Source organism: Leuresthes tenuis, unplaced genomic scaffold, assembly GCF_036924035.1.
Source record: "Leuresthes tenuis unplaced genomic scaffold, fLeuTen1.0.hap1 SCAF_8, whole genome shotgun sequence".
NCBI classification, from domain to species: Eukaryota; Metazoa; Chordata; class Actinopteri; order Atheriniformes; family Atherinopsidae; genus Leuresthes; species Leuresthes tenuis.
In genome coordinates, this window is record NW_027325362.1 from 3,313,718 (window position 1) to 3,327,203 (window position 13,486).

The 13,486-nt window shown below is 42.3% G+C and overlaps 2 protein-coding genes across 3 annotated transcripts in view; both read left to right on the top strand.

Moving 5' to 3' along the window:
- Positions 1–13,486, top strand: part of LOC140312732 (NLR family CARD domain-containing protein 3-like) — a 329,873-nt gene that overhangs the window by 297,340 nt on the left and 19,047 nt on the right. The gene's annotated exons all lie outside the window — the stretch shown is intronic.
- The window catches only part of atrnl1a (attractin-like 1a), a 274,339-nt gene that overhangs the window by 68,895 nt on the left and 191,958 nt on the right, over positions 1–13,486 (top strand). For both annotated transcript variants that reach the window (XM_072390520.1, XM_072390521.1), the window contains exons 10-12: positions 1,399–1,553; positions 9,932–10,016; positions 10,838–11,049. In XM_072390520.1, the coding sequence (XP_072246621.1) occupies positions 1,399–1,553; positions 9,932–10,016; positions 10,838–11,049 (452 nt within the window). The remainder of the gene's footprint in view (positions 1–1,398; positions 1,554–9,931; positions 10,017–10,837; positions 11,050–13,486) is intronic.

Consider the following 13,486-nt stretch of genomic DNA (forward strand, 5'->3'; position numbering starts at 1 on the left):
CTGCAGCCTCTAGTTTTCCTGAGAGAAACCGCATGCTAACGAGTTACAAAGAATGTATTTCTATCACAAACATGACCTCCTGGTTTTATTTGTAACTCTATAAAGTGATTACCTTAACCAGGAAGTGACCTGTCCAATAGAATGTATTTTAGCCCCAAGCATGACTGTTTTTAGCCCAACTGAATAGCTTTATCGCCTAAAACCAACCGGAGAACGGCAGTATTGTTGTGTTATTGTCTAACTGTAAACCAGAGGGGAAAAAACAGCTGCCGAGTGTCTGAAAAGCTCACAGCTGACAACACTTTGTGTCATTGTGCCATCCTTTTTCAGCTTGTTTAAGCCAAATGCTCGCTTGCATGCAGCCCTTTTCTGGTGTGTGGGGGGGGGGGGATAATTAGTTGATATAAAATAGATAAATAAACAATATCCAAGCAGTTCATCAGTTTGAGAGCTGGAAGGAGAACATCCCCACAGAATAAACCGTTTTATATCAGAATTATCTGATAGTTTCTTTTAGATTTGGTCCATCAACATTTTAAGTGCATTTGCCTTTATTTAGATTCTCCTTTTTTATTTATTGTAAAGTTGATTCAACTCACCAATTAGTTTTTTCTTATACTGAAGCTAATCTGATGCAGCAGCTGGCAAACCGTTATGAAGCCGCTGTTATCGGTCCTTTCAGGGTAAATGTGTGTGAAAACTCTTTGGATGAGGCAGATTCAGCGGGTGAAGAGAGTGAGAGAAGGATCTGACCGGAGGTCTGACCTCGGGTGGCTTCAGGCAGACGGATGGCTGAAAAAGAGAGCTCAGCTCCATTAGTCTCCTCCCTACACTCACCGCCGTGCACTCACCGCCGTGCACTCACCGCCGTGCACGTGCCGTCATACACATGCTTTCCTGCTGGAATTAACTTCTGGAGTCTGGTGTCACTTGAGCTCATTGACTTTTGAAATTCCCAGACTGAAACATTTTTAGTTTCCCATCTGCTCTCCACAACTCTGGATCATTTGTTTCCATCACTTTTTTTTTTTAAACATGTATTTTATTTGTTTTTGCTTTTGATAAATGTTTGAGGAGAGATTTAAACTCATAGCGTAGAGCTAAAGCGCCCGTACATATCCAAATGTAACTATGAGTTACCAGTCTGAGCAGTGTGGCCACACAGCGGGCTCCACCGGGTGACCTTTGACCTCCGGGTTACCAGCAGCAGATTTAGACCTCCTACATTGTCCGTGTGCTGCTTCAAAAACAGAACAGTTGGTATGAAGGGAGGCCGGGTCACACTCCCGCAGAGATGCCTTCAGTAGCATACCGTCCTGTCACAAACCAACACCTCCTTAATGTCGCTCAAGTTGCTGACATGCACTCTTTTCTTTATGTCCTCACGTGTGTGTGTAGGTTGATTCTCAGGGAGAGCGGTTTGGCGCGCTACCTCCACTCCGCGGTGCTGTTGAGTGGCAAGATGCTGGTTTTTGGGGGAAACACTCACAACGACACGTCTCTAAGCAACGGAGCCAAGTGTTTCTCCGCTGACTTCCTGGCATATGATATAGGTAAGAACGAGTCGTTTTAAAGAAGTAAGATTTTCACCTAATTTCTTCTGAATCTTTGGCAGTTTAGGATGCAGGTGTGTGTTTGTTTGACTGGACGGGGCTTTGTTTTGTTTTAGATGCTGCATATGAATTAGACTATAAAGTATTACTGTTCTGATTCACTGATTTGCTCCTGATTTGGTTTGTTTTTGCCTCATTCACTTAATGTTTATGTTTCTGTATTTATCAGACGCTTTTATCCAAAGCGACTTACAAATGAAGATTTAACAAGCTATATAAAGCTAACAATAAGCTACATAGAAGGAACCCACTAGTCTGACTATGTCAGAGGTGACAGAGTAGAGATAGGGTGCAGGAAACCTGGAAACTTAAGTCACATTGTACAGCTTGTTTGAACACGCCAGGTTTCCATTGATTGTTTTTGATTTTAATTCAGAAGGTGTGAAGAAGAAAAGGCGAATTGAAATGCTTGAGACAGTTTTAGCCTCATTTACTTAAGTCACATTGTACAGCTTGTTTGAACACGCCAGGTTTCCATTGATTGTGAAGAAGAAAAGGCGAATGTTATGATAGTTTTAGCCTTTATTTAAACGAGACGTTGATTTAAATAAGGGGGAAGGGAGACGACTTCAATAAAAGATGACATAACTCTCCAGCTGTGGTGATATCCAACATATTCTCTTTTTTTTTTGCCTTTCAAGTCCAATGAGGAGCACTACTTCTTCTACTGAATTTCAACCAGTCAATGGAAAAGTGCCCGATTAATGTTTCTTTTTTCTTTTGAGGCTTTTCAAAAGATTGCTCCAGATTTGATTGGCATCTGAATGGAAACTTAGCATCTGTCTGTTTCACTTGTTTGGGTCAGTTCTGGCTGATATCATTAAGTAAACGCATACATGAGCTCAGTCTCCACATTCTTCTGCTATGAAGACATTGAGGAAGAGGCTTTCATACTTTCAGCAGCACCTTTTGTCCCCTTCACTCACCTATGCTCTGATTCAGCTCTCTGGGAGGCCCGGTCTGCAGACTCAGAGTGAAAATGATGTCAGAATGAAGCTGGAAACGGAGGGAAATGACTCGACAGCTCTGTCTGACACAAGTTAAAGCAGAAGTAACAGTAGTGAGGAAGCTGCTCTCTCTTAATTGCTCTGTTTCCAGCTGTAGGAAGCCAGCTGCTGAGTGGGCTTTGAGTGAAAATGTTACATGGTGACACAGTTGCTTTGCAAGAGCCAGTAAATTCCCTCTATATACTTGAGTGTCTTGTGACTATTTCCTTTTTATTGTACAGCTCTGGTTGTGAGTTGGTTTTGGATGTTGGTGTGGAATACATCGAGGCTCAATGACACTCTTTCTTCAGTTGTGTAAGAATCAGAACAGCTGAAGTGTCTATTTCACTTGTTTAAATCATTCATTCCAGCCTCCTTCAGGGCTGTGAACTTGGGTCCTTCTGACTTTTTCTTTCATACAGCTTGATAGTCTAATATGATACTATATCTTCATTCGGAGTGTTTGAAACTCACATTTGTACAAATGTAGATTTTCCCTCTGGTTTTCTGGTGGGAGTCGGATATGTGCAGCAGAAACAGCTAAATGTTGGGATGCAGACCCTGCCGTGTAGGTAGAGTATGGATGATTAAGGATCCCATTAAAGGCTACCCAGTTGCACCATAAAGCAGATGGCATGAGGATGTTTCCACCTCTTGACAGGAGCAGAGAAGCAGTGGGAGAGGAAAAGAGGGATCACACCAACTCTTCACAGGAGGAACACAACAGGGAGCACAGAGATTAACCGACAAGTCGGGCGGGGGAAAGATAAATGTATATTTATTCAAAAGGAGAAAATGGCTGACTGGAAAAGAAAACAGAACAAGTAGAAGCATGTTGGTGTGGAGGCTGCCATATTCTTGCAAGGTTAAGAGATGGTTTTGTATTCTATAACTGTGTTAACCTGAGTCTTATTCCTGAAATGGGAACTGGGAACACCATCCTGATGGCCGTCAGCCATTGGCTTCGTCCGCTAAGCCACCTTGCCGTAAACGATTTGTTGAATATTGTGATCATCAGTAGCGTTGCTTGGCTTTGCCCAGTTTCACAGCATTTTATCTGTGATCAGATTAATCTGAATGTAATTCTGCTCTTTTGGCTTGAGGTCAGGCCTGTTGCAGAGCAGTTATGGACCATGTTTTTACCCTTTCAGATATCCTCAGAGCGGCCTTGGGTTTGGGAATCCAGTGAAAGTTAGTTTAGTAGACTAGAGCAGGTCCCCTCGGGGGTTCTTCAGGATTATGAACATGCTTTTAGATCCATGTACACTCTAAGTGAGAGCTTTGCACCCTGTTTCTACTCCTTTTATGATTTGAAGGCGTAGGAACACATCTGGCAATGAAGCAGGAAAAAGTCTGTTTTTTTGCAGACGACATCCTTCACTATAGATTCGGTGCAACTTCTGCTGTACTGCTGTTGCTCTGCTGCTGTAACAGTGAAGAAGCAGCTGAGCTATAAAGAAAAGCATCTTTTCGACTTGAAAACCCTCACCTATGGCCATGAACTTCTGTTACAGATGAACAGAACAACATTGAAATGGAAGCGACAGAACAAAGTTTGGCTCACAGCAGACCTTTTGCACCTCCATACTGGGCTTGTTTGGGCACCTGAGAACGATGTCCTCAGCATGCCTCCAGTAAGAAGTATTCTGGGCACAGCCAGATTGGGGGGGGGGCTTCAGCTTCTTGGGTGGTCCCAGGACTAGCTGAAGGGATTTTATATACCAGGTTGCCAGAAAGTGGCTGTGAGTCCTCTTGGAGGAGCTGCAGGAAGTCGGTTAAAGGGCAGTATTTCCCTCCTGCAGTTTGCAGCAACTTCACATAGAACCACTGAAGACAGACACTCGGCTACTCTTCTCACTTCAAGCTGCAAACATTAACCCAAACTGTTGTTCAACACTGTGCTCAGACTCATTTCTTTCTTCCTCTTTACACAGTATCTTCCTTTAGGGACATTTCATTACATGCTGTTGTGCACAGCTGATTATACAGAGAACAGAAAGTGATATTCAGGACGGCTCTAACAATGTTGTAAAAGCTGCAAACGATTAAATAGTGCAAAATTAAGATTTTACATTGTGTCTCCACTATCCTTTCACTCTTTTGTCTCATTCTCTGCTGTAAATTAGATTAAAATGGAAAGAAATAAACCAGGATTGATTGTGAAGAGGCAGATAGATTAAGGGAGAGTGCTAAGGAAGGAGATGAGATTTTACACACACTGTGGTGAGAAATAGAGTAAATAAAGGAGGGATGTAGGGAGAGGAATGGTGTGCCAAGATGACAAAGATAAGCTTATTAATAAAAATCCAAATCAAAGACGATAAACTGTAACTCTTTTTTCTCCCTCCCTTATCTAATCATCCCTTCTCTGCACCTGTATTTATACATTTTGTGATTTCTGTGACCGTATATCTGTCGCACCTTTGCCCCCCGGCCTCAGTAACGCAGCCAAAGAAGCGGGTTATTGTTAAAGGAACTCAAAAGGAAGGGAGACGAGAGATAATGAGTTGAAGAAAGGAATACGTTCCAGTGAAATACTCCAGTGCAGAAGTGGTCGTCAGTTAATTTATGCTATTCAACAAGAGAAAGACTGCCTGGATGATTAAAAAATCAGAGGAAACAGAGGAGATGCATGGTTTCTAACCAGCATGCATTGATTTAAGACCATTGTGCATCATCTTAAACAGGAAATGGGTAGATATGCTTTATTAATCCCACCAGGGAAATTATTGGGCCACAGCAGCACAACACAAAGAGACAAAGGAAACAGGAAATTCAACAAATAAAAGTTCCTGCACCAAGTGGAATTAATGTTTGGTAGGCATCGACTCACCCACTGCTATGCAGACCAGGCATGGAAACATGTGCCGTCCATCTCCATGATGACACGCATACGAGGGGGGGGGCTGGAGCCTATCCCTGCTGTCATTGGGCGAGAGGCAGAGTGCACCCTGGAGAGGTCACAGGACCACACAGAGACTCACTCCTCGGGACAACTTTGAGTCTCCAGTTAACCTAACATGCATGTTTTTGGGAGGAAGCCGGAGAACCCGAAGAGAACAGGGTAAAACATGCAAACTCCACACAAAAACGCCCCGCCAGGATTCAAACCAGCAACCCTGCTGTTGTGAGGTGACGGCGCCAAGCACCACCCAACCCTAACAATCCCATTTAAATGCCTAACCCAAACCTGTAACCCTAAAACAACTCTGAGGCTCAAAATATTCTTTCCTTCGTAGAATTGCAACAAGCAACCAAACTGAATGAAATGGAACAAAAGTCCAGAGTGGTTCTACAAATCCTCCTGCTCACGAGCACCAGATTACAAGCTCGTATTATCTGAATTATTCTCCTTTGTTTTCAAAAAGTTTGAGTAAACTGAAGAAGAAGTCAGTGAAACGTATCGTAACGGCCGTAATGTCAAATGTTTACATGAAGATGCCTGAAAAAACACTGCTTAAAGTAGTGATGGGATGATGCTACCTCAAGGAGTGTATTGACACAATACACAAACTGTGTCGGCACTGTTTTGAAACTGTGTTGGTCACTCAATAGTGCCCCCTTCAGGTGTTCTGAAATCATTGCAGGTCAATGAAATAAGAAGATGGACCAGGTAAAATGCGGCAAATCCAACATGAGCCTGCGAAACATTTCATCACCAGTCCTTTATTTAAGATATAATCTCATTATTGTAGAACTTCATTCGCTCAATTTGTGAGTCAAGTTGTCCATGAGAAGAGTTCAAAATAGGCTTCAAACCTTGTTGATGTAAATGCTAAACTGAGTTGGTTTGTAAAATATAGCAAATTTGTATTAAAATTCAGAGTTCAACTTTTTATCTTATGTGTGGAAGTTTGTGGAACGTAAGTGTTAAAGCATAAAAAATAAAACAAATTACATATAGATTCATTTATGCATTTTTATTGAGGAACAACCGTTTTTGTAGGGTGTTTGCTCCAAGGCGATTTCTCCTCTTACACACCAGTTCCCCTGCCTTGGAAAAAACTCTTTCACAGGGTACAGATGAAGAGGGTGAACACAACGTTTTCAGTGCAAGTTGATGAAGGTTTGGATAACAACAAAACTCCATCCAACAAACCCACAACATGTTGACACAGTTTGCTTTCTTATAAACACAATTTGGCGCCGTCACATTCAAGCGATACCGTTCCTGTATCGGTCACGTGATTTTTTCTTAAAGTGATACACGCACCAATACGGAGTTTCACTCTTGGGCTCTCGACACAGAGCTGACGCACCAGTGTCGTTCGTCCCATCACTAGCTTAAAGGGTTAATTACAGATATCCACATCACTTAAATTCTATCAGTGATGCTGCAGCTGCTGCTTTCTCTGCTGTGGTCTTAGAATAAACCGTATAATGTATTCAACCCCCGTCATTGTGTCCATATTCAGTCTGGAGGTACTTTACTGGTTGGGTTTCTCGGTTAGCCCTGAAGTGATAAACCGTGATAAACCGGCAAGTTATTGAGCACTGACAGTGGAGCCGGTTGTGGTAAAGTGTCTGTGGTTAATGTAAATATAGCTCAGGCTTTAGTCTTTTAAACAAAGCCATTTCTACTTCAGGGGCCCGGCATTTTGGTTCCCACCAAGTGTCGCGGGCTTTCAAGTTCTACCGAGTTCTTTTCAAACCTTCTTTCTACCTTATCTCTGCAGGACATGGTTAATTAGCTCCACCTGTGGAGCCACCATCCCTTGTTTCATCTTCATTCGCTGCTCCACGGTGGCTGTGAGCGGTGGTTTGGTGCACTAATTTGTTTTTGTTTTGCCGTGCTAACCTTGGAGGGCTGACTTGCCGTTATTAGCTTCTCCTGCTCCTCCGCTGCCACACATTAGAAGCAGCCAACATGGAAAGCACTTTTCATTTGGATTTAATTCTCCCTCTCCCCCTTCAGCTCTGCCTCCCCCTCAACACTGCCACCCGCACGCTTCTAATTAGATTTTGGGGGAAAATGAACTCTGATTAAAAACGCAGTCCTCTCCAACTTGACACACCACAGGCTCACACCCACACACTGAATGCAACAAACAGCACAAACTGAGAGGCCCAGGGCAGGCTGGGAGCTTCCTTTTAACACGTTGGAAGCCATGATGCATTGGAAGAGCAGTCAGTAGCTCCTCTTCCTCTGCCACCTCCTCATGGCCTTCTTCATCAACTCCTCCATTAGTGCAGATCAGATCAAACTGTCAATCAGCCTGACGTTCCTGCCTGCTTCGCTCTGGACTCGTGATTTCTGTCCCTGTCCCACCATGCATTATTAACACAGATTTTCTCATATCCTGAGAGGAAATTAAAGTCTGTGTTCATGTGCGAGTCTGTGTGTGTGTTGCAGCTGATAAGTACCTTTTACGCCTGCTGTTCTTTGGTCAATTTGGTAACTTGAGCTCCTTTGTAGCTGGTTAAAGTCTGCATGTCCAGTGTGGCTCAAACACCGACTGTTTTAATGAAATTAAGAGCTTTTTAGGAGGTTTTTGGTTTTGTTTGGTGCTCAGATGTAAGGTGTCTGTGTGTGAATGACACTTTATCATCACAGCTTAGCTTTATATTCACAAGTCACATTAAAAGTCACATATTTTGAATAAAAAAGGATCACAAACTTGCTCCCTGTGCGATAGAGTATTCCCTTTATGTCTCTAACATTTCCAAATACTTACTTTTGAATAAAGGTTTATGTTAATAAAAGATAGAAATCAGTTATGGAAACGGACAGTTTCCTAGGAAAAGGTCGTATGGATTCCCTGTAGCACCGGTGAGCTTATTGCACGAGCATTTGTCAGAAGTATTAAAGTTGTAGGAGCACGTGTGCTGGAAGCTTCAGACGGATTTTAGACGCACCTGAATCTCTGCTGAGTGAGAAGAACTTTAAACAGAAGTATTATTAATGTTCAGCTGACAAAACAACTGTGCAGGATTCAGAAATGGGTTCCACGGGGATGTCAAAGATTCAGAGACCGGTGAGAGGTGTACCTGATCAACGTTGCCTAGCAACAGATTCCCCGTTATGTCCTTCTACCATTTTATTGTTTCTAGCTTGAATGAATTTGAGTCTCTTGGTCAGCTTTCTTTCTCCACTTAACGTTCCCATAAAATGGACATTTCTCTCTGTAACGTGGATATATTTGGTAAGAATGGGGGGGGGGGGAAATAAGGGAGGCTGCTCAGAACCTCAACCAGAAACCTCAACCAGAACCAGTCCAGGTTTGCGAGCTCTGCTGCCTCGATCCAAACAAACTGCAACGGTGGCTCAGTGTTTGTCCAGTAACCTGAAGGTTGGCGGTTCGATCCCCACCCTGACAGCTGACCTTGTCACGGCTGAGGTGCCCTTGAGCAAGGCTTCCCGGGCGTTTTAATTGGCTTCCAGTGTATGGCATCTGTCTCCATGAGTGTGTGCCCAACAGGTGCCGACCTGGATGGGTTAAATTTCATGTATTTCATGTATCTACATGAGTTAAGACGAATAAAGTCTTAACTTAACTTAAAACACAGCTCTCGTAACCACCGGCTACATCACCGTGACATCACCAAGCAGGAGGAGAAAGTCAGGATTGGCCATTTAAAGAACAAATTAATACAATATTTGTAATGTCAATGACTGACCTGAGCTCCTGGTGCCTCCTCCCTTCTACCCTCCATCTCTACTGTTGTCATGTCATCACGTTGAAGAGAAACACTCCCAATTGGCCTCTCTTAATGAGGTCATTAGCAACCTGGCGTCCCCACCTTTGCCAGGACTTTGATGATGTTAAGGGACGCCTTATATGGCGAAATGGCTCATTTTCTCTAAACTCTTTCTGTGTCCCACACACTAAAAGTGACACACTGTCGTTTCCAGATGAATAAAGTGGGAGTATGAAGGGGTCATTAAAACGGGAACATTCTCAGAGCTGATGATAACTACACGGAGAAAAAGGGGGAGTGCTTCATGGAGAAACTTGGTGGTTTGAATTGTTTCATGAAGTCGTCTCCCAGATCATCTTCCCTCTCTTTCCACATCACCATTATTTGATGGGAGAAGGTTAATGGGTGATGGTTTCTCCTGAATTCTGGGGAAGCTGATGAACTTCTTATTGCATGTAATACCTTTATTACTCCTTAATTCTACTGTTACTGATACACTGCATGACCTTAATTGTGCAGCATAAAGCTGTTTAAAAGTAGAGTCTCTCTGTCCTCATCTGTTCTTCTTTGTGTTTTTATTTCATTTGATCTTTTTTAATAAAAAAAAAAGACTAAATTCAACTTGTTTCTGATTTGAGGCAGAAAGCTGTGGATGTAGAAGTGTATTCACCTGTTTAAATGTGCCGTCCTCAGCTTGTGATGAATGGACCGTCCTTCCCCGGCCCGGGCTTCACCGGGACATTAACCGCTTTGGACACTCTGCTGTGGTTACCAATGGGTAAGTCCCCCCCGCAGGCATCGCCACATTGCATGTGGAACATACTTATTTCCCATAAACTCTCCCCACTGAAGTATATTTGAGCTTTACTTCCTAACACCTCAGCAGAGGAACTCAAATGTGGTAAAATAACAGCGGCTTCCTTCCAGCTCAATGACCTTTATGGAGACGAAGCATCCAGTCGAGATGCATCAGTCTTTGGCACATTTTTACATTCCCTTGATGTCTTCTCTGCATTTCCCTTTCACAGGTTGTGGTTTTCTTGTGTTGGCTGTTGATGGATTGATCTTTTACTCAGTGTTATATTTAGTTCCACGTCTTCCATCACCACTTCTGCTGCCTCCTGTGAAGCTTTGGTTTGAAAACTTCAGCTGTGTTTGTCCCACCTCACCTTTTTACCTGTATGTGGATACTTCACACTGTCAGTAACTTTCTGTATAGAAATACGAGGCATATAACTCTCATCATTACCTCAAGACTGCTACGTTTTATGACTTAGATGTTTATTTTTCCTCATGTTCACCGGGTGGGAAGTTCACAAAAAACCCTGAAACTTCACCTCACAAATAGTTTCTTCCTTTGTTTAACGGTGTCAGACCGTAAATTAAACATTGTACCTGCCAAAAAGGTCAGCTTTGGGCACATAAATGCCAGCTTTGAACTTCAGAAGAGCCCCTTCAAACTGTGCCAAAGTTCAGATTTATCTTTAAAGGTCCCTTTGCTTTCTTTAAAAGTTCCCTGCCTGAGTTAATCTCTGCAGATGTTTCTCGTGCTGTCTGGCTTCCAGCTTCCCTGTGTTAACCTCTCTTCCTCTTCTCCAGCTCCATGTACATCTTTGGAGGGTTTTCGGGTGTCCTTCTGAACGATGTGCTGGCCTACACCCCTCCGTCCTGCCAGGCCTTCTCAAACCCCGCCCTGTGTGCTGCTGCCAGGCCAGGCATTCGTTGCCAGTGGGTCAAAAATCGATGCCTCGCGTGGGAGCCTAAACAATCTGACCACGTTATTCCTGCTCCTTTTTGCCCTGTGCGACCTGGTAGGTTACATTTGGATTAAAGTTGCTGAGCTTTTCCATTGTCAGCCGGGGGAGCGTTGGATTAGAGGACGTGTCGGCTTAGTGTAACACAAAGACTCAATGCCGTTACTTGTAATTATACAGCATCAGAAGAGGGTGCACTTTCCTTTCCACATGACTGTATCCACATGTGTTTCTTTCTGAGTAATTTCCATTTCAAACCTACTTATTTTCCCTAAAATGCACTGTGTAGTTTTCTGTAAGTGTTTCTCTCAGAAGCCCCATTGTTTTATGATAATGGTAATTATTCTGAAGGCTTTGGCTTCTGAAGTTTGTTTGCATACTTTAATTATGGGAACAGAAGGTCAACACAGCAACAATTAACTCATTTTAATGCAATTAGTATCGGACTGAACCAGATGTAGATGCAGCAGCTCCTCTAGGTATTATACCTCGTGCAGCTAATCCACGTTTAAGCAGCAGATAATTATGAAAATAGGTTTACTGTCATGTTTAGATGGATCACAAGTCTACATGAACTAACTGAATTAGAAGAGCATGTGAAGCCCGATACAAACCCAGCAGAGCCTGTCCTCCGTTAGATTTTATGTGCAATCAATCATTCCATCAATAGATATGTATTTGCAATGCGCTTTTCATACAAAATATGTAGCACAAGTGCTTTTATATAAGCAATAAAAACAGCAAAGATGTAACAAAACAGCCATATACCCAACTAGAAGCATACATATGGACATAAAGACACAAACGTGCACACATGGACTAATACTGGTACTCACCCCTGCTGCCAGTATAAATATTATTATATATCCTGATGATATTCAGGGAACAAATACTCTAATACATAGGTATCAAACTCTGGCCCGCAGTGTAATTATATTTGGCCCGCGAGGCAATTTCAAATAAATATTAGAGCAGTATCATACGGCGGCAGCGCTGTAACACCACATTCACCGCGCTTATACTACAAATCCCATAATGCTCTGCTGTTGTTTTGGCGCGTCAATTAGGACAGAGGCAGATACGCCCCCTCTTCTGTGTCAGTAGCGTCTATGCTAGCGGTCTTTTTGCGCACTCCTTCGTCTGAAAGCCCCGTGCACCCCGTATTACCGTGACAAAAACAAACCTGTTTGTCTTGTTTGAGGAGCTAACCTGTCAGTAACTAAGGAGTAACTAAGGAGTAACTAAGGAACAATAGTAGACGACACTATGAAAGGAAACACCAGGACCCAGCTCAAAGGAGCCAGAAAGTAAAGGAGATGAAAAGAGGTTTTTGTTATTTTATTTTCAAATTTATTAGCCTGTGTAATAAGCTAATTTTGACATTTACCTCAGAAGGCTGCAAACAGAAAGGAGGCATTACATTTTTATTTAAATTTAATTTAATATGCCATTGATACGTTTTTATTATTATTATTGTTATTATTATTAGCAACTCAATTTCGCACCCCTTGACTTTAAAGTTATAGAAGCCTTGCTTGCTCAGTATTCATTGTTAAATCTAAACTTGTTGGGTTCCATATTAAAAGGTTAATTTGTTCAACCTCGGCCCGCGGCTTTGTTCAGTTTAAAATTTTGGCCCACTGTGTATTTGAGTTTGACGCCCCTGATCTAATACTACATTATGAATGATAGGTGTTTGAGGGCAAACGGAGTAAAAGTAAATCCTGCTGGTCGCCTTTTATTCTCTGTGGAAATAAACTGAAACCAACGACTGAAGGAAAAACATCCCAATCCTAAATGGCTGCTAACTTTCTTCCCAAACTGTAAAATATAGATGACTTGTCCTTTAAAGAGCTTTCAGAATGTTGCATCGGGGTCCTTTAAATATGCATCAGAAGCATAAATGGATGTGAAAGTGGATTAATGTGTCCCAGATCAACTTCTGCCTAAAATCCATTCAGTGTGTAAACATAACCGGAGTGAAATGAACCAACATGGCTTCCCTCTGTGTGCCGGTTCCTGATTGTCAAACAATTACATGTTAGTGTACGTCTGAACCTTGTTGGTAGCACTTTGCTGGTTAATAAAGGTGATTTTTTTTCAAATCATACATGAAATAAGAGACAGTTTGATATCAGTGGGGTGACCTCATCTCTCTGCTTTCACTCACCTTTCCAGCTCAGACCTTATAAAACCAATAAAAGTCGCAATTCACAGCTTCTCCTCATTGAAGGAGCCAACTTAACAACTTTATGGTTAGATTCTGTGATTATTTTGTCAGACGACATTGAAATGCTGTATTAAAAGGTTTCATCCACTACTTTAGAGCTTTTGTTGTTGAACAGAAACAGATAAACACGAGAGGTTGTCTTTTCTGTGAGTTAACTGAGAGTTAACTGTGAGTTAACTGTGAGTTAACTGAGAGTTAACTGAGTTAACTCTGTAAAAACTCTGTTAACTCAGTTAACTGTTGTCTGTGAGTTAACTGAGAGTT